This window comes from Dipteris shenzhenensis, chromosome 3 (genome assembly GCF_047967505.1).
Source record: "Dipteris shenzhenensis isolate YYH24624 ecotype China chromosome 3, Dip_SZ_1.0, whole genome shotgun sequence".
NCBI classification, from domain to species: Eukaryota; Viridiplantae; Streptophyta; class Polypodiopsida; order Gleicheniales; family Dipteridaceae; genus Dipteris; species Dipteris shenzhenensis.
The window spans coordinates 41,415,359-41,436,936 of record NC_141598.1 but is presented as its reverse complement, the minus strand read 5'-3'; the positions used below and the strand labels follow the sequence as shown (position 1 = coordinate 41,436,936).

The 21,578-nt window shown below is 42.8% G+C and overlaps 1 protein-coding gene across 1 annotated transcript in view; it reads left to right on the top strand.

Moving 5' to 3' along the window:
* The window catches only part of LOC147903821 (isocitrate dehydrogenase [NAD] regulatory subunit 3, mitochondrial-like), a 60,324-nt gene extending 39,741 nt beyond the window's left edge, over positions 1-20,583 (top strand). Inside the window, exons 3-4 of the mRNA XM_087401464.1 lie at positions 13,122-13,200; positions 19,640-20,583. Coding sequence (XP_087257590.1) covers positions 13,122-13,200; positions 19,640-19,914 — 354 coding nt within the window. The 3' untranslated portion in view covers positions 19,915-20,583. The remainder of the gene's footprint in view (positions 1-13,121; positions 13,201-19,639) is intronic.
* Positions 20,584-21,578: the final 995 nt, after the last annotated feature.

Sequence of the window (21,578 nt, the reverse complement as noted above, 5' to 3'; positions counted from 1 at the left end):
AAATACAAAGCTGGCTAATACCAATTCAGCAGCTGAATATTTCTTCTCTGCTTCACTTTTTATCCTACTAGCAAAAAACACAGGTCTCATATACCTTGATTGCTCTCCCTGCTGCAATAAAATGGCTCCCAATGCATCCGGCCCTACTGAAGGATTGACATAGAAAGTCTTATCGAAATCAGGAGCTTTAACACTTGACACTCTTCCAACAATCTCTTTGACTGCTTCAAAAACCTCTCCACATTCACTTGTCCATTGCAAAGGCACCTTCTTCACTGCTTGTTGTAACGGATACAAAACTTGAGAAAGCATAGAAATGAATCTTGAAAGATACTTAACCTTTTGCAAGAAAGTATGCAACTGCCTTGTCTCTGTTGGAGGTGCTAGAGTAACCAATGCTTTGATCTTCTCAGGGTCTGGCTCTATTCCATTCTCAGAAACAACATGACCCAATACTTTAATACTTCGCCGTGCCAACTTACATTTTTTGGGATTAAGTTGTCCTCCACTATCATCAATTCTCCCAAGTACTTGATCCAGCTTGGAACAATGATCCTTCCGATCACTAAAAATACAAATATCATCAATAAAAGCCTTGTAAAATTTATCAAGTAAAGGGGCAAGTACCTCATTTGTGTTCTCCTGATAATGCGAGGGAGCATTCTTCAAACCAAAAGGCATCTTCTTATAAGAAAAGCAGCCCTAGGGAGTAATGAAAGTTGTCTTTGTCTGGTCTTTAGGAGCAATTGCAATATGAAAATAGCCCGAATACCCATCACATAAACTATACATCTCATGACCGGCTATCTTATCCAGTATATCATCCACATGTGGGAGAGGATAGTGATTACTCTTCGTCATAGCATTCAACGGTTTGTAATTAACACCTACTCTCCATCGTCCATCTTTCTTTGGTACGATAACCACAGGGCTGGCCTAGTCAGAGTGAACAGTGGGAAAAATTATATCAGCCTTAAGCAACTTGACCACCTCCTCTCGAAGTACCCTCACTTGCTCAGGACTCAATCTTTTCATTTTCTGAAATACCGGCCTTGCATCTTCTTTTAATTCAATCTTTAAAGGCTTCCATTTAAACCCTCTAATCTCTTAATACGATGTGATAAATAAATAGGGATACCTGCGCAACATGGCTGAATACTCTTCCTTTTCTTTCAGAGTAAGATCTGGATTAATCATTTGCTGTACTAATTCCTGTGTTGAGACAGGTGCCTCTTTAGATTGCATAAACTCCTCCATTGCTTCAAATCTGTCCTCTTCTAACTGATGTACAGTTTCAGCCTGCTCACTTGTACCCAAAAAGTTCACTCCCTTAATGAAAGCAACCTGAGTTTCATCACTGTCAGAAGTAGTACTACTTTCTTCACTCGTGGTCTCACTCTGCTTTTCTTCTTCTTCGATTGGGCTTGATATCTCAGCATGACTCACCATATCAAAACTGAACTTTTTGTTGGGACATTTCAAGGTGTATGCCTCAGGCACACCTTATGTTTCTATGTGTGAGTGCTAGAGGCACAGTTAGGTGCCCATAAGCACAGTTAGGTGGTGGAGAGCCACATAGGATGATTGAGAGAATCTAGGAGCAGATTGAGGAGATGATTGTGGAGCTCTGAGCTCATCAGTGATGTCAGTGAGCATGTATGAGGTGCCTACTTAAGGACCTCTCTCTTCTTCATTCTACAAGAGAAGTAATGCAAGTATTCTGAGTTTGTGTCCACTCTACTCTTTTCCTTCAGTTTTCCAACATGGTATCAGAGCCATTTGATCCTCCTTGAGCCCATTTCTGCCACATCATCATCTTCTTCCTCTTCTTCTTCTTCTCCATTTTCCTCTTTCTTCCCAAAATCTTTGAGAGCTTGGTTCTCCACCTACAAACGACCATTGCCCAAACCCTCTGAGCTGGAAAATCCTCTAGTATGGGCGAACTTCTACCTGCAAGCAATTGAAGAAAAAACGTCTGTGGTGGCTGCCATTCCCCAAACAGCGCATTTTTCGCCATTTCTTCTACTGCTCAATACTCCCTGCCTGCTCGGCCATTGCCTGAGCCCTCTTAGGAGTAGATGGGCGACCTCAAGACGAAGATTTTGAGCCATTTTTCAAGTCATTTGGTTCAGTAACGAGGGAGAAATCGTCAAAACTCAGGTTCAGCCTGTAGCAACTCTCCCGGGCAAAAGTGCGCACCATTTCGTCCAACCTCTGTGCTGGACCCTCTCTGGTATATGAGCTTTCTTTTGCTTCAGAAAGCCCTCTTTTCCTTGCTTTGAAGAGTGAGCTATAAGCCCTCCAAGTTCAGCTCTCTAGTTTTGACAGTTTTGACAAGCTTTTGAAGATGATGCTACATAAAATGCTACTCTAGCATTTCTGGTCTTTTGAAGCTTTCAATAACTTCAGTACAAGTGTTGCTTCAGTTTTGTTTTGACTTGCTAGACCTGGTTTTGATTGGAAAGTACTTATTTCATCCACTTCTATGAAGCATGTAAGAAGAAACATCATTGTTTGAAATTTGGTCACTAGTTTTTGCTACAACAAGTGCTCATATTTTGGAAGTCTTTCATTTATTTTTGCCTGGTAAGAGAGATAGACACTGCCCAATATCTGGGTTAGACCCTCTCATGGCTACCATATTTAATCTTGAGAAGTTCAATGGAAAGGGCTTCCATACATGGCAAATGAAGGTGAAATTTGCATTAATGAGGGAGAACTTATGGGGACTTGTCAAACCCACTCCTATTGCTTCTACAGCCTCCAATGCTGGAGAATCTTCAACACCGACACAACCGGCAAGGGATCCAGCAAGAGAAGAAAAGGCATATGGTATCATTGCTCTTGCTTTGGGTGATGATTATATACACCATATCTCTGACTTGGAGTCTCCTTCGGAAGCTTGGCAGAAGCTAGACATGATTTTTGGTGCAAGCTCTCACATCTCTAAACTATCACTTAAAATCTCTTTCTTTGAATTAAAGATGGCAAGTGGTACTACTTTAGCAGCTCATGTCAACTATATGCGGAGTCTTATGACTCAATTAGCTTCTATCAACTCTCCTATTACTCCTGATGATGCTATGGCAGTGTTACTTAAGAGTATGCCTGAAGGATTTGATCACATTGTTAGCACTTTGAAGAATCTTCCCAATCCTAACCTTGAAGGCATTATCTCTGCTCTCCAAGAAGAAGAAAGGCATATGGAGCTAAGGAAAGGCAATGACACCGCTTATGTTATGAAATTCCAGAAGGGCAAGTATACTCCTTGCAATCACTGTGGAAAGACAAATCACCTTTCAAAGGACTGCTTCAAAGTTAATCCATGCAAGCACTGTTGCAAGAACAACCATAATGAGAAGTTTTGCAGAGCCAAAAAGACAGAAAATGCAAATCTACTTTCAGTTGTTGAGCCTCAACAAGAAGAGGCATCGTTTGTAGATTATGCATTTTAAACATCTCTATGTATGCTCCAGATCTCTCTTTTTATGTCAAGGTACTCAGCCTGGATAGTCCTCCAAAATGAATGAAAATAAACTATTGTGTTTTGTGTGTTTTGTAAACACCTCTGGTCACCTTATGATGTAGGCCATGTATATGTTTTGTTCCATGGTACCTCCTACAGACATTGTGTGCATGTACATGCAGGAGAGAGAACCATTGGAAGGTCTTTCTGTATCCCTTCTTTGTTTACCTTACACCCAAGGAAACCCTTGCTAGCATGAGAACCTAGCCATAGATTTATCCTTGACCACCATGAGATGGCATGAGAAACTATGAGACTAGATGTATCCTTGACATAGCTTGAGGCATCTCCTTGAGGGGGGGTTTGTTGGGACATTTCAAGGTGTATGCCTCAGGCACACCTTATGTTTCTATGTGTGAGTGCTAGAGGCACAGTTAGGTGCCCATAAGCACAGTTAGGTGGTGGAGAGCCACATAGGATGATTGAGAGAATCTAGGAGCAGATTGAGGAGATGATTGTGGAGCTCTGAGCTCATCAGTGATGTCAGTGAGCATGTATGAGGTGCCTACTTAAGGACCTCTCTCTTCTTCATTCTACAAGAGAAGTAATGCAAGTATTCTGAGTTTGTGTCCACTCTACTCTTTTCCTTCAGTTTTCCAACACTTTTTACCATTAGATGTATATATTGAGATTATTCCCTTCCCCCAATTTTGAATAGCTCCCATTTTTCTCAACCAAGGTCTGCCTAAAATGAGAGGGTAAGCACCCATACCTACCGGCATAACATGACAATCTATTCTGCAATGCACATTGAAGACTTCCACATCCAAATCCTTCACTACCCCCAAACTCTTCACTCTGGCGTGGTTGGCCATTCTTATTCGGAAGTGAGAAGGATCAGTAACCTCCAAACCCAACCTCTCAACACAAGATTGAGTCATCACACATATCTGGGCACCTCCATCAATGTATGCCTCTCCAAGCTCATATCCTTTATGCCATGCCTCCACCGAAGGGCGAATATCAGGAAGCTCCGAAATAGACATAATATTTTTTGCTACTTTATGCACAACTTTCTTCTTACCTGGATTTACAGCTTTCCTCCATTCTCTCTTCAGCCTTGGACAGAGCCCAACCATCTGTGCACAAGTAATATCCACCTTTCTGTTAGACAAATCAGCAATCAAGTCATATTCAGCCTGCTCCTTTCCCAAGGGATAATCAGCTGTTCTGTACTTCTGTCTAGGCTTCCTTACCTTTTTCCTCTGGTAAGTAACAACATCTTCAGCCTGCTTACTCTTTTTTACACTTGGCTCTCCTTCTTCATCCCTGTCTCTCTTCCCAAGAGGCAAAACATCCAAATCACTCTCTTCCAATCCAAGCACGCTGACAAACTTACCTTTCCCCTTATCTTCAAAAGAAACCTTCTTCACTCCGTTACTACTTGAAGGTCCAGGCTCTTTTATCTCCACTCCATGATCAGTTGACCTGTCATTTAAATTTGAAGGAAGTGGGTACACATCACCGCCAACTCTAGGAGGCTTATCACATTGTGTACTATAATGTCCCCAATCTAGACAATTGAAGCATTGCACATACGGAGCATACACTCCCTGCCCTCTCCCGGCTTGCAAAGGTGCTTGAACACTTGAATTGGATGCATTACTTGCTCCTTGTTGGGATATCTCAAGGTGTATGCCTCAGGCACACCTTATGTTTCTATGTGTGAGTGCTAGAGGCACAGTTAGGTGCCCACAAGCACAGTTAGGTGGTGGAGAGCCACATAGGATGATTGAGAGAATCTAGGAGCAGATTGAGGAGATGATTGTGGAGCTCTGAGGTCATCAGTGATGTCAGTGAGCATGTATGAGGTGCCTACTTAAGGACCTCACTCTTCTTCATTCTACAAGCAAGTAATGCAAGTATTTTGAGTTTGTGTCCACTCTTTGCTTTCCTTTCAGTTTTCCAACATGGTATCAGAGCCATTTGATCCCCCTTGAGCCCATTTCTGCCACATCATCATCTTCTTCTTCTCCATTTTCCTCTTTCTTCCCAAAATCTTTGAGAGCTTGGTTCTCCACCTACAAACGACCATTGCCCAAACCCTCTGAGCTGGAAACTCCTCTAGTATGGGCGAACTTCCACCTGCAAGCAATTGAAGAAAAAACGTCTGTGGTGGCTGCCATTCTCCAAACAGCGAATTTCTTCTGTTGCTCAATACTCCCTGCCTGCTCTGCCATTGCCTGAGCCCTCTTAGGAGTAGATGGGCGACCTCAAGACGAAGATTTTGAGCCATTTTTCAAGTCATTTGGTTCAGTAACGAGGGAGAAATCGTCAAAACTCAGTTTCAGCCTGTAGCAACTCTCCCGGGCAAAAGTGCGCACCATTTCGTCCAACCTCTGTGCTGGACACTCTCTGGTATATGAGCTTTCTTTTGCTTTAGAAAGCCCTCTTTTCCTTGCTTTGAAGAGTGAGCTACAAGCCCTCCAAGTTCAGCCTTTTAGTTTTGACAGTTTTGGACAAGTTTTTGAAGATGATGCTACATAAAATGCTACTCTAGCATTTCTGGTTTTTTGAAAATTTCAATAACTTTAGTACAAGTGTGGCTTCAGTTTTGTTTTGAATTGCTAGACCTGGTTTTGATTGGAAAGTATTCATTTTAGCCACTTCTATGAAGCATGTAAGAAGAAGCATCATTGTTTGAAATTTGGTCACAAGATTTTGCTACATTAAATGCTTATATTTTGAAGCATTTCAGTTGTTATTCTAAGCCCTGTAAGAGAGAAGACACTGCCCAATACCTAGGTTAGAGCCTCTCATGGCTTGCTTATGCAAAATATGTGAAAAGCCAAAACATAAAGCAATGTCTTGTTATGCTACAAAGGATGAAAATGCCAACCTGACTTCCTTGTTGAAGATTGCCAAAACAATGGTTGCCAAAAAGGAAGCAACTACAAAGCCAGAGATCTACCCTCTCATGGCACTTTTATTTGACTCCAAGTATAAGAAAAAGATGAAGGTCAGATACCTAAGATATGCTTCTCTACACAACTATGGAGATGACAAGATAATTGTTCTCTTGAAGGATATGATTTTCAGATCCACTTGTTCTATCATAGTACCATCTTATAAGGCACTAGACACTGCCCATGTGGTAAGACCTTGCCTTGACATGGATATTTTGCCTCCACAAGATGAGGCATCCCATGAAGATTATGCATTTTAAATCATCTCTATGTATGCTCCAGATCTCTCTTTTTTATGTCAAGGTACTCAGCCTGGATAGTCCTCCAAAATGAATGAAATAAACTATTGTGTTTTGTGCGTTTTGTAAACACCTCTGGTCACCTTATGATGTAGGCCATGTGTATGTTTTGCTCCATGGTACCTCCTGCAGACACTGTGTGCATGTACATGCAGGGGAGATAACCATTGGAAGGTCTTTCTGTATCCCTCTTTGTTTACCTTACACCCAAGGGAACCCTTGCTAGCATGAGAACCTAGCCATAGATTTATCCTTGACCACCATGAGATGGCATGAGAAACTATGAGACTAGATGTATCCTTGACATAGCCTGAGGCATTTCCTTGAGGGGGGGTTTGTTGGGATATCTCAAGGTGTATGCCTCAGGCACACCTTATGTTTCTATGTGTGAGTGCTAGAGGCACAGTTAGGTGCCCACAAGCACAGTTAGGTGGTGGAGAGCCACATAGGATGATTGAGAGAATCTAGGAGCAGATTGAGGAGATGATTGTGGAGCTCTGAGGTCATCAGTGATGTCAGTGAGCATGTATGAGGTGCCTACTTAAGGACCTCACTCTTCTTCATTCTACAAGCAAGTAATGCAAGTATTCTGAGTTTGTGTCCACTCTTTGCTTTCCTTTCAGTTTTCCAACACTCCTCTACCACCCAGAGTCCAACCTCGTTCTCTTCTTGCCATAAGGTTTAAGCTGAGATTCTTCATTAATTCAGCCATTTCATGAATTTCATCCTTCATTGATCCCTCTTTCTTTTCTTCTGGCCTCACTGGCTCAATTACATTCTGCACAGGCATCTCCATAACGGGAGGAACAACGGGCACGCCATACTCCAACTGAATTATCCTTCTTTGCTTTCTCTCTTTCTCCTTAGCCACTCTTACGGCTTCCTCAAAGGTTGGCAGGTCCTTCACCTCAACCTTCACCCGTATCTCAGGCTTTAATCCTGCAATAAATCTATCCTTCTTTATGACACGAGGTGGTACTTCTGGCAAAAGAATTGACTGCCATTTATTCCACATGACCATAAATCTACTCACATAATCATCCACAGTTTGGTCTTTCCATTGATGCAAAGCACATAACTCCCTCCATACTCCATCTGCATCCCTGGTACATGCAAACTGTGCTAAAAAACCACTTCTTACCTCTCCGTAAGTGAGATTCCTGCGTTCTCCTTGCTCATTTTGAAAACTGGCCTGAAATTCCTGCAACCATGTACGGGCTTCTCCCATCAAGCCAAAAAATAAATTTGCAGCAACACTTCGGGTGCATTTCTGTCTTTTACAAGAGCTGTGAACTCCATACTCTCAATAAACTTTTCGGGGTCTTCATTGGGTAAAAAATCTTGCAAAATCTTGAGCCATTTTCCAAGATCACTGAGTACTCCTTGACTTGGGTGGACTTTCACTCACCAAAACAAAGACTCTGTCCCCAGTAGGATCGCCAACACAATGATGTGAAAAAAAAAGAAACACAGGACTGTCCTCAGACAAACACAAAATGACTCAGTACTTTACTGCTGACCCCATACAATCATATCCACTTCTTTAGAATCCAACTCTAGAGACAAAATCGTATCTTCAGGACTTCCCCGGGATCAGTACTGTAATGTGGTAGCTCTCAAGGTAGAGCTTATGCACCGACTTTCAGAGCGGGTATCCAGAGCACACAAGTAATAAGTCAACCTCCCACACAATCTGACTAGAACACACCCAGACTCTTTAAAAGAGGGGAAAGCCTACACAGCCCGAAACAGACTGAACTCAGAGCTGAACTTCCAAAAAAAAAAAAAAAAAACTCAGAAAACAGTCAGCCTGAGAATACCACGGATCCACAGCCCACTGCTCATTGGCCAGCTAGACCCCCAAGCTCACAAGCTGTTCACAAGAGGAACTGGCAGGTACCATCATCTATAAATGTGTAAGTACATTCACCGCACAAGCAGTCGTACAATTGTACGTACGACAGCAGGCCCGTACAACCACACAGTAATCCGTACAGTCTGCATTTAATGACGATTGTCCTCTGTACAGCTCGTAGAAGACATCTTTAATAACTCGTATGTGCCCGTTCAGCCTGCAATCAAGGCACCGTACTACCAGCCCGTACCAATCAACAACTACACCGTACAATCTCGTACTGCAGACCGTACAAAGCCCACGCTTCAGATTCCGTACCAGCCCATACTGCTCATAGGCGCTCACCCTTCGCTTATGCACACGCTCACAGTGTCTTTCATCTACGGAATCCCTCTCCTACAGTGTAGCCCTTCAATCAACACCGCTGCGATCCTTGCGCTGCTCTCTCCTCTTCACCCTAGGAGCCTCCCACCATCGCACCAGCTCTTCGTACAGCTCGTCCGCTCTTCACCGACTCCTCCTTTTTCTATCTTCTGCCTCTTCTCCTTTATCTGCAAGCCCAAGACTCCACGTACCATGCTTGCTCATCAACCAGAAGCTTCCCTCTTCTATTACGTAGCCACATGTACCAATCAACAACTACACCGTACAATCTCGTACTGTAGACCGTACAAAGCCCGCTCACCCTTCGCTTATGCACACGCTCACAGTCTCTTTCATCTACGGAATCCCTCTCCTACAGTGTAGCCCTTCAATCAACACTGCTGCGATCCTTGTGCTGCTCTCTCCTCTTCACCCTAGGAGCCTCCCACCATCGCACCAGCTCTTCGTACAGCTTGTCCGCTCTTCACCGACTCCTCCTTTTTCTATCTCCTGCCGCTTCTCCTTTATCTGCAAGCCCAAGACTCCACGTACCATGCTCGCTCATCAACCAGAAGCTTCCCTCTTCTATTACGTAGCCACATGTATGAGCACGATGCCTTCTCAATCAGTCCAGCCACCTCAGCCTAATCTGCCACCTCACTAGTGACATTTTACCACTCTCAAGACATTTTCCCCAAATCACATTAAATGCACATTTTGGACCTTTAGTCACACAATTCCCACACACATTAGCATGCACATTAAAGCTTGCATGCTCCCCCATATACACACATGAAAAGCCCCTTGACATGGGCACCAGAACACATCAAATTCCCATAACATATAAGACCACAGTGACTCGGGAAAATATAAAAAAACCCTTCATGACTTGACTTAACATGACCCAAAAAACATTTTTACTTGACCACACATTGGATACCCTTGCTCTGGAGGTCTGGTACAACCACATTGCATTTCATCATTTCCCTAATAAGTCCCTGCAAAAAAACTTTTAGTCTTTCAAGTTCAAAATAAAAAGGTCTTTTACATGTGCAGCCAGTTACATTGGCTTATTCACACACAACCCACAAATTAATACTATCATGTGTTTAGTGTCTACCCTCATGCACAATCTATGTGGAGAAAAATATATTCAGATTTTATCCTATCACCGGTCTCCCCCTCGAAAGGATCCAACCACGTCATCAATCCCGTGAGTGAGGAAAGTCCGCTTCTTCTGTCGTGTCATCCGACGTGAGATGTGATGCGCCTTTGATGAGGTCAGGTGTCCTAGGGCCTGCTCTCGTGTGAGTTGAGCTCTCATCTCTTTACATTCATCATCGTACTGGGGGTTTTGAGGCATCTTCCCAACTGGGGCATGTGTGTGTGTGTGTGTGTGTGTGAGAGAGAGAGAGAGAGAGAGAGAGAGAGAGAGTTTATTAAAGTTTGCGAGAGAGAGAGTTTATTAAATTTTGCGAAAGACCGATGGGTCTATGAGACTGATAGAAAACCCGATACAACGAGCAAAAGGGTGGTGCTACTAAGTGAGCATCCTAACCCATGCTAGAGAGAGAGAGAGAGAGAGAGAGAGAGAGAGAGAGAGAGAGAGAGAGATTTATGTTTGCAGAAGGCACAAAAAGCCTATGAGACCAGAACCTCAAATCATTATGAGAGTACACGCTCCCACGGGGGAATAGAGTCATCTATCACAGCTCCAAGAAGGAAAACTAGTGCTGAAACGTTAGACAAAGCATTCTTTATTGTGCCCGAGAACACTCATGGTTTTTCTTTTGATACTATAACATGCTTCACATAAATTCCCAAGTATATTTTAATTCACAAGCACAAAAAGGCTACCTTGCACAATGGGTTAATCTTCTCCTCTTGCCCTCTAGGATGACAAATTGTGAGTAAGCAAAGCCAACCCTTACATCAATAGAGGGTAAATGGGCCCTAGAGGGCGAGAGGAGAAGATTACGTAAATCTATGATGGTGCCTTACACAATTTATCCCAGCTTTTCTATCTTTGGTTGGCTCTTTTGCTGGCTGTTCCTTGTACTTGGGTGGAAATTGGTGGGGAGTGTTTTTTTTGTTGCTAGGAAGTCCTCATACTTGGGTGGAAATTGGCTCTATTGCATGGAATTCCTCGTTCTTGGGGGCAAATTGGTGGGGAGTGTTGGAGTAATATCCTAACGTGTGTATCTAGCTCAAGTCATAGCTTCTGGTACCATGTTGGAATACACAGCGGAAAATGAATCGCCCACAAGATCACACCTGAGAACTGTCGATCGTACCCGAGATGTGCGTGCATACATGTATATGTAAACCACGCTGAGATCTGGAATAGACAACAAGAATGTCACACTCACAAACCACACTACGTGGTCAGCAGGGGTACTGCCCACTAGTGCTGGATCTGAGGCCTCGAAGATGCTGCCCTATTCTATTGATCTTCTGTTGCATGCCTCTGTTGAGAACTTTAGTGGCTATGGGAGGAGCCAAAAATCTGACTGACAGTTCCCTTTTTCCCTCTATGTCCCGCTTGTCGAATTAGCCTTATACAAAACTAAGGTCTACTGATGCGGCAGGTGCCTCAGTCACACCCTGCTGGAATCTCTCTCTGCATCTTCTCTAGTGCCTTGGTGCACTTTTGAAGTCTGGTACAGATGCCTGATTCTCCACTCTTGCTGCTGCCTTCTACTGGCCCTTCTAGTGTGTGGGCACTCCTAAAGTGCCTGATGCAGTCTGCAATGGACTGAACTGAATGCATGACTGCCTTCCAAAGGGGGCTTTAAGAGGGCAGCATGCCTCTTGAACCAGGCCGATTGGCACCTTGCCCAACCGACCTAGTCTGTGGACTGGCTGACTGAGTCTGCTAGCTAGCTGACTGAGTCTGCTGGCTAGCTGACTGAGTCTGTGTCCTTGGGCCTATAAAATTCCCACTGGCTGCCTTTTTCGCTGGGTCTCTTGAACCCACACAATGGGCCCTTCTGCACCCCCCCTATGCCTCTGCACATAGCTTGTGTACAGCTCCGTATGTGAAGAGCAGCACAACAGTCCCACAGTGGACTGATCTGCCCTGAAGAGCCTAGCAAGGATAATCTCCTGCTGTCCATGTTGTGGCCTGTGTGTTGCCCACAGGGCAGCCTCTCCCTTCCCCCTATTTCACTACAAGTGTCACTCCCCATATTTCACGAAGGTGTCACTCCCCCCAAGCGCTCCTCATTTGGGGGGCTTACAAACACAGAGTTGGCCCTAATTCTCTGAAACCCTCTCTTAATGAGCCATCGTGAGCCGCAGCCCATGCCTTGAAGGGTGCTCTATGCCCTCCATCTGATCCTTGGGAAGAGCATTGAGGAACACATCGAAGGCGTCTTCTATGTCTGGTCCAAACACCCGTATATCAAACATCAACATACTATTTGATGGTGTGCTCCCCGTCTCTGGAAATTGCTCTGCATCATCCACACTCCACCTGAGTTGTACTTGGTAACCCCCCCTCAGTATTGATGGCCTCATTCTTAGTCTCAATCTTTGTCTCTGAGTGAGAAATGCTGTTCTCTAGACAGGAATCAGAATTAGAGCACCTGCATGCTTGACATTCTGACAGTCATCCCACTGTCTGCCAATACTGTCTCGTGGTGCTTGGGGCAACCACCAAAAAGAACTCCTCTTCCACCACATGGGCTGTTGGTTCTTCCTTCTGCTTGGACTGGTCCTCCCTCTTTTGTTGATGAACCTTCTTCAATCTGCAATCTTTTGTTATGTGTCCTGTAGGGCTCCTCCAGAGCTCTTAGAATTATGTCTTCTTTTAAGCCTTTCTTTGAGAGAAGGCAATCTTTTTTCGTCTTGCCACCTGTCTTAGCATACTAACTACTGTGACATATTATGTAGGCTAGGGAGCATTTAATAGGCCATATAATCCGCACCACTGGTTTAAAAGGCTAGCTTGAAGTGAACTAGCCAGCACATGTGCCGGGTGCCCATTTCAATCCTTTTCTAGCGTTGCAGTCTGATCGTCATGACCTGATTGAGGCAGTTTGACCTGCTCTATTTCCATTGCTTCTCCCTGTTATTTTGGACCTTTCTTTTACAAATTTTCTGTTTTATTTTTCTAATAAGAATATGAAAGCAGTATGAGAAAAAGCTGAAAGGTTTTATTTGGTTTTCAGGTAACACCAAACCTTTATGGCAACTTGGTGGCCAATACGGCTGCTGGTATAGCTGGTGGTACTGGTGTAATGCCTGGAGGTAGTTGTTTACAGCTTGCATCTTTTATACAGCCATTTTTGTGTAAATTTGTATGCTCTATTGTCAATTATAACCTTTGACCTTTACTGCATTCATAAAACATGCATCTTAAAGTTTGCATACATCTTTGCATTATTCAAGTTGTGCTAGTGATTTCTAAACGTCACTTGAACTGTCACCATTTGGGAGAAAATAAAGAGTAATCTTCAGTAGAATTGACTTCGGTCAAAGAATGGTGAAGTTGGTTAACCAAGAATAAGTTTTATTATTTTTACTTTTGCCTTGCATTCGTAAAAAGAGAATTGTGGGGACGCCCACAAGGGACTAGAAATAGTCCAAGAACTAGAATGCATGCATTACACTAACCTCTAATGGGTTAAAAATGTTGGTATTTGTTTGTGGTATTGTGTAGGACCAAGAGGAGTGCAAAAAGGCCCTAGAATTAAGGGAAAAGTGCAAAAGGCAAGTCCTACAAAGCAAAAAGCACCAAGAATGTGGGCGCCTACTTTATGGAGGACCCCACAAGTCAAAATCAGCAAGAAAATCCAGCGCACTTTCGAATAAAAGCCTCCTAAAGCTGATTTTAGGGAAAGCTCAGATTTCTGAGAAAAGAATGCCTAATATAGGCTTAGAAAAAAGCTAAAAAGCTAGCCCCAACTTATTAGAAAGCTCTTGCTTTTGGGTTGGAGGCTAAGTCTATAAAAGAAGAGCCTCAGAGCTCTAGATCGTTAAGATTGTACTCAGTTTAGTCTCTTGTGAGAGCCAGTTGTACACAACCTTATTATATTGCAATAATGACCTTCGGGGTGGTCTAGCCCTTATTTTTGGGCTGTGTTTTGCTCCTTACCTTTCTCTCCCAGCACTCAGTGTACGGAATTTCTAGCGCCAGACATCATGCCTCGGGTATTGCGATTTGCTCCAGAGGAGTCTCGCATTGATTGCGATCTGTCCCAAGGTGCCAAAAGTGAGTTGCTATTTCAGCTGAAAGTTGTTCTTGAGGTCTGGTTTGGGTTTTAGTGGTATCAGAGTGCGGTTTTGCTACTTTCCTTGGTAGCACTGGTCCAAAGACCTCGGTAAAGACGTCTGTTAGGCGCATATCGGGAGACCTCGGAAAAGATGTCCGTCAGGTGCACAGGAGATCTCGGTAAAGACATCCATTAGGCGCACGATACGCAGCGACATTGTAGGCGCAGGGGTAACAGAAATCGTATATATTTTGTTTGAATGTTTTGCCCGGACTAGTGGTTGAAAATACTACCAAAAGCCACACCTACCCATACTTCATTGCGCATCGGGCCGGCTCTCGTCTTCATCTGTAAGCGTTTACCTCTTGGAAAGGAGTAGGGGCTTTGCAGTTGATTGCTTTAAAGTCTAGTCTAGTTGATTTGATGTTCCATCTCCCACATCATGGTTTCAGGGCAAGGGAGTTCAGCTACCAAGGGGCCCAGTTTAGCCTCTAGATGACCCAGTAAGAAGTATTCTAAGAGACCTGAAGACAACCTTAGCGAAGGATTTGTGCAAGAAAAGATCAAAGAGTTTCAGTCTTTGAAGCAAAAGCCTTGATTTCAGCATCTATTCGAGGAGATGATGATCAAGCAAGTTTCAACGTCACTAAAAGAAAAGGGAGATCAAGAGCTTTCTCTCACTTCTCGATCAAAAGACCTCTCTAAGCATTGTCATACTTCAAGGAAGTGTTTCCAGAGTCCGGCATTGCACCAAAAGCGTCATACTTCAAGAAAAAGAGGGAGAAGTTTGAAGCCTCATAGGATATGAAGCCGAAAGCATGGAAGGAGATCTTCCAGGTCAAGCCCATCTTCGTCTATTTCTTCTTCTTCTTCTTCTTCTTCCCCATCTTCCTTTTCTTCTGTATCTTGAGGACGCTCTCGTCATAAGTGCAGAAGAAGGAGATCCAGATCTCGAGATAGAGGCTTCAAGGAAGGCGGTAAGTCGGTCAAGTTTACTACTTTTAATGTAAAATATGGAGCCACTGAAAATGCTTTGCAGTTCATTCGTCAATTTGATATAGCCTTCAAAGTAGGCACTATCGCGAGAAGTCCAAGTTAAAGATTGTAAGTCTTCACCTAACAAATAGTGCCAGTGCTTGGTGGAGAGCTCTTCTAGTTGCAGAAGAGGCTCCAATGACATGGAAAGACTTTAAGAAGCAATTTTATGAGCAGTTTTTGCCCAATAATTTCTTTGATGATGTTCATATAGCTTGGGAAAGTGTGTGCATGGCAGCCTCTGACACCATCAAGAACTACAATCAAAAGTTTTGGACAGCTATCTTCAGATCATGCCCTTCAAAGAAATCTCAGAAAAGAAGAAGCTTCGGAAGTATCGAGTGGGGTTTCTTCCCAACATAGGAACTCAAGTAAGCATTGATCCAAAGAAGACGAAGAGCCGAGATTTGATGCATTCAGCTTCTGTGGTGGTTGAACTGCTAAGGGAAGCCCTCCTTCACACTATGACAGAAAAAGGGAAGGGTGTGGATACTAGCAAGAGGGTTGTGACATCAACCCAAGATTCAAAGAGATTTCAGCCTCAGAAGCGGAGGGGCCCATTCAAGCCCTTCAAAGGGAAGTCAAAGTTTACTCTAGAACAGATTGAGGCCTTCGGAAAGGAGGGTAGGTGTTTCCATTGTGGAAAGGAAGGGCATATGGCTGCCTAGTGCCCCGAAAGGCCTACGGGTCCAAGGGAGCAGAAAATGCCAAGAGAACCGCCAAAGCCTGTGGTGGGAGGAGTCCTAGATATGTTGGACAAAACCACGGAACTAAGAAACCAAGAGCTTTGCCTCTCGTGGGGTAAAGTAAGAAATCAAAATGCTTTAATTCTTTTTTATCCAGGAGCTACCGATAATTTCATCTCAGAAGATCTAGCTTTGAGGCTAGGAATTAAGACGGAAGAATTGTGATTATCTTTGGATGTAGAACATGTTTTTAAAGGGGATCCAATCAAAGTCACACCTTTGATTGGAAAGCTCAGAATTCATGTACCGGACTATGTGGACCACGAAGAGTTTTATGTTTCACCTCTCAAGCATTATGATGCTATTTTGGGTATGCCGTGGTTCCATAGAAAGGAGGCAGTTCTTGATTCTAAGACAAGAAGTATCAGTTTTGTGCATCGGAATAAGTAACACAAGATTTTGGTCAAGGGAAGAGGCGAGACCATTCCAGTTGTATCAAATATTTCCATTAAAATCTGCAATTTTTGTGTATATGGTCTTCGTTAAAGAGAGAGAGTGAACCTCAAGTGGAAATAAGTCCTTTACAAAAAGGAAAAATTCAGTCTCTAGAAATTTTCAAAGATTGTTTTTCAGATTCTCTACCAGGAAATCTTTCTCTAGAATGGCCTTAAGATCATGTTATAGAGCTCCTTCCCGGAAGTGAGCCCCCGAATCGGCCGCCTTATCTTGTGAGCGCAGCCGAGACTGAAGAAATTATGGCACAGGTACAAGGTTTGCTCTCCAAAGGACTTATCAGGCCCTATTCCTCATCCTTTTGTTCACCAATGCTCTTAGTTCAAAAGAAGGATGGCTCTTATCGAATGTGTGTGGATTATAGAGCTCTTAATAAACTGGCAGGCAAGAACAGGTTTCCAATCCCTCGAATAGATCATATTTTGGACAGACTAAAAGGGGCCACGATTTTCAGCCGTATTGATTTAAAAAGCGGATATCATCAGATAAGGATCCACCGACAAGATGTCCATAAGACAGCTTTTCAGACCACTTTTGGACTTTATCAGTTTTTGGTGATGCCTTTTGGGCTTACCAATGCACCAGCGACTTTTCAATTGTATGATGGACAAGATTGTCACATCTTACAGGCACTTTATAGGTACTTTTTTGATGATTTTTTGGTCTTTTCTAAGTCAGAAGAAGAGCACAAAGAGCGCTTGGCTACTATGTTTCAAGAACTCAGAAATCATAAGCTTTTCATTAATGCCAAAAAGAGTGAATTCTTTCTTGACGAGATTCATTATCTTGGACACATTATTTCCAAGGAAGGGATTCGAATGGATCCAACCAAGATTAAAGCTATACAGGAATGATGAGAGCTCACCTCGGTACATGAAGTACGCAGCTTTCTTGGGCTTTGTTCCTATTACAGACTCTTCATCAGACACTTTGCTGATATAGCAGCCCCCTTACATGACATAACCAAGAAAAATGTAGTTTTTAGGTGGGGAGAAAGACAAAGGACAGCTTTTAATGCTCTCAAAGAAAAGCTAACGACCGAGCCTTCTTGTTGTTCCAGATTTATAGGAACCATTTGATGTGGACTGCGATGCATGTGGAGAGTCTGTGGGAGCTGCCCTTCATCAAGAAGGTGGGATTATAGTTATGAAAGCAGGAGGCTGCGTCATGCCGAGATGTATTTGGGTGCTAGCAGTTATTCATGCTTTAAATATTCGGAAGCATTATCTTCTTGGAGCTGACTTTACAGTCAAGACCGACCACCAGTGCCTCAAGTATTTCTTGACTCAGACCAATATCTCCGAAAAGTAGGGAAAATTTTCTGTCCATGTTTCATTTTCAGATTGTCTATACTCCAAGAGCTCGGAACAGAGTTGCAGATGCTTTATCTAGAAGGCCTAAGTGAATAATTTCACCGTAGCATATCACCGAGGCTTGGAGGCCATGAAAGAGCTTTATATACAGGATCCAGATTTTGGAGAGACCATGAGAAATATTCAGCAGGGAGTATCCTCCAGCCAGTATACATTGAAAGATGGATTTCTCATGAATGATGATAATCTTTGTGTGACTCAAGACATGTGAGCCAAAGTTTTGGAAGAATGTCATGCTCCTTATGTAGGGCATCGAGTAATTTTGTCTACTACACAAGCCATTGAGAGATATTTCTTTTGGCCAGGGATGCGGAAAGACATTTACAAGTTTGTAACTGAATGTCTTACGTGCCAAAAGTTAAACTGAATGTCTTACGTGCCAAAAGATAAAGTATGATAGGCACAAGACCCCAGGACTTCTCATGCCGTTGCCCATACCGCCATGGAAAAGTATTGCGATGGATTTCATCTTTGATCTTCCTAGATCAAGATACAGGAATGACGGGATATGGATCATCATTGACAGATTCAGCAAGCAAGCATCCAGTTCGGGGTTTAGTTAGCTTGGGAACCTGCAGATATGGCCACCAGCATGGAGTGGCCTAGCCTCTCCTCGAAATCCAAATCATCGGCTCTAACTAATCGAGTATAGTACTGCATAGTTGCAGCTAAGACACCTCCCCCGTATGCACATACATAATATAAAGGAGGTTTAAATCGGCCTATCATTGGCCACCATGAACAGATCTTTTACTTACAGCAAGAGGTTCGTGACTTAAAGATGTAATTGGCAGCTGTGACAGCTAAACTTCAGTTTTTCGAAGGGCTTGGCTAGCAGGCAATCATAGATGAAGTTATGAAGGCATGTAAGGCTTTCCTACCCAGTCCTCAACTAGTCTCCACAGTTCAAGAATTCATTCACTCTGAAGTACAATCAGTCAAGAAGGAGGTAATTGTGGAAGTGAGACAAAGGCAAGTAAAACTGACATTCAATGAAGCCAGATGTGCAAACTCGTTGAAGATTCGGATAGAATGACTTCCTGAAAGCTGGTACAAAGATAAGGACTCTAGTGAAACTTTAGCACAGGTCAAAGAAACCATGCCCAACATTGAATGGAAGGATGATGATGAAGAAGATGATGATGAGATAGCAACTAATATCAAACACTCCAAGGGACATGCTATCATCACTTTCAAGTCACATAAACTGCGAACCAAGATTCTTCGCCAATCACGTAAGTTGAAAGGGACAAAGGTATGGATAGCTGAGGAGGTCACACGAGCTCAACTGAAGAACAAAGTGACTGAATTAGCCGAGGTTAGAGCTGCAAGGAAGGGGCAGTATACCATGAAGGCATGGTAATTATCAAAGAATTCAAATCCAAACCAAAAAGACTCTCAGTATTAAACTGATGGAGAGCCTGCAGAACCAGTGACATCTTTTAATAAGGCATGTTTCCCTAATGGACATCTGATGCCTGCCTGCTGCATCCATTGTATATCTGCAGGGACAATTGTTTACTGACATAGCAATTGGAAGAAAATTCATGGCAACCTAAAGTAAAGGCATTTTGTAAATGTCTAATCACTTTTGTTGTGCAATGACACTGATCTAGAAACCTTAGAAATTTTACCACGTGTGACGTAAGAGTGTGCTTTTGTGCTGAACTACTTGATTTAGTAGCTAATTCCTTTCCATATACATTAATGCCTGCTTGCATTACATGCAGGAGGATGCATGATTTAGACACTTAAATCTTTAGTTTTGGGAAAGAATAGATAGTTTATATTAGGACATTTAAATCTTTTGTATCAAGAATACTTTGTTTCATTTGAGTCTTGATAGAAATCTTTTCACATATTGCAGGGAATGTTGGTGCAGAACATGCAATTTTTGAGCAGGGAGCTTCAGCTGGAAATGTTGGAAATGAGAAGCTTGTAGAACAGAAACGAGCCAATCCTATAGCACTGCTCCTATCTTCATCTATGCTCTTAAGGCATCTGCAGTTCCCTGCTTTTGCTGATAGGCTGGAGCAAGCTGTCATGGGTGTGATAAAAGAGGGTGTGCATCGAACAAAGGATCTTGGTGGAAACAGCACAACACAGGAAGTGGTTGATGCTGTGATTGCAAAATTGGAATAAACCCTATAATGTGGGTTGGGGTGTAAACAAGTTTCAATTTTGCTGCCTCATCCATTTACAGGCACCTGTGCCATAAGATTTCAAATCAAACATTGATAAAACCACAAAAGCATGCTTCTTCAGATCGCTCAATTACACCGACGTGCGACTAAGTGCCCAGTTCTCAATGAGCATATACCAGCATGCTTCAGCAAAAGCTTCCTTTGTGATGAGTTTGGCATTAAGCACGTGAAGGTAGCTTTCTTCAGCTTGTTTGGTGCTGCTTTGACATCTGAACCAGGTAAATTCATGCTTTGAACCTGATCTACAATAAACCGGAGATATTTGGTGTTTCTTGGTACAGGTGGGATGCCTGATCTGCAGTGAAATAATGAGTGCGTTGGAAGCTGATTATTTGTGAATGCATTGCATGCATAAGTTCATTTAGCACTCTTGTTTAGCTTTATGCATGATTCTTTCATCATGAGATCTAGCATTTAAATTGTCAACCACCCCACCTGAATGGTTCTGATGATTTGTCCTCCCATTAGGAGCTTTTTGTGCTTCTTCTCTGGCGGTCTTGCTGTAGTGGGCTTGTTGAGTGTAGGCACATGGCTGTTTTAGCTGAAGCACTCCTGCCTTTTACATACTCCAAGATGATAATCAAATGATAAAGAGAGATTTTTGGCACTGGTTTCTGGAAAGGCTTTTCTGGAACAAGACAAAGGATTCGAGTCAAATGTGGTTGTAGTTATGCTGAATCTTTGGACCACTTAAGTATTTACTTAACGGAATTTTTGTGTACTTTTGCAAAGTAAAATGTTTCGAAGTAGAGAAAATAAATGCTTAATGATGGCAGCAGCAATGCTTCTTTGAACTCATAGGTACTCCTTTGAAAGCTCTTGAAAATAACCATGTGATTATGCTAAACTTAGCCTTACATGAAAACTCTATGTCCAATGGCGTGCAACGTGTGTTCTTTGAGTTTAAGATCTGAACTAATTATCTTACGCTCATCAATGTGTTCTAGTGGTGGATGGGAACATGTCCTTAAATCTGTCAGAAATTTCCAGCTCTATCATCTATTTCTTTTCCCGGCAAATTCAGCTTGATTTAAATAGCAATATCAGTCATTTGGCATACCTCCCTTGGTTAGAGGTTTGAAGGTTAAGAGAGAGTCTTGTTTAAGAGAACTGACAAAGAGCCTTGTGTGGAGCTCAAAAGGTGATTCTTAATGCTGTCAAGATCTTTATCAGACACATTCTTCTTGAAAGCTTTGCATTCTTTGCCAAGACGAGAATAATCTAATCGGTGTTTTGGTGTGGCCCGTGATCCTATGTGTGGTTGTTGGGATCAAATCTCCATGAATGATCCTTTATGTAAAAATTTACTCGAGTTTTCTTCTCCTTTGGGCTGAAATCGGTAAGTAAATGAAAGGGAGGATTCTTAGAACAAAAGGAAAAGAGAGGAGAAATTATGTCCTTCCTAAGAGTGCTTTACATCTCTTCATTGTTCATTTCCCCCCTCTCTTTTGCTTATTCATCTCCTCTCAACCTTAGTTTCTCCTTTCTTCTCTCTCTTTTGCTTATTTATCTCCTCTCGACCTTAGTCTCTCTCTCTCTCTCTCTCTCTCTCTCTCTCTTTCTTTGCTTATTTATCTCCTCTCAACCTTAGTTTCTCCTTTC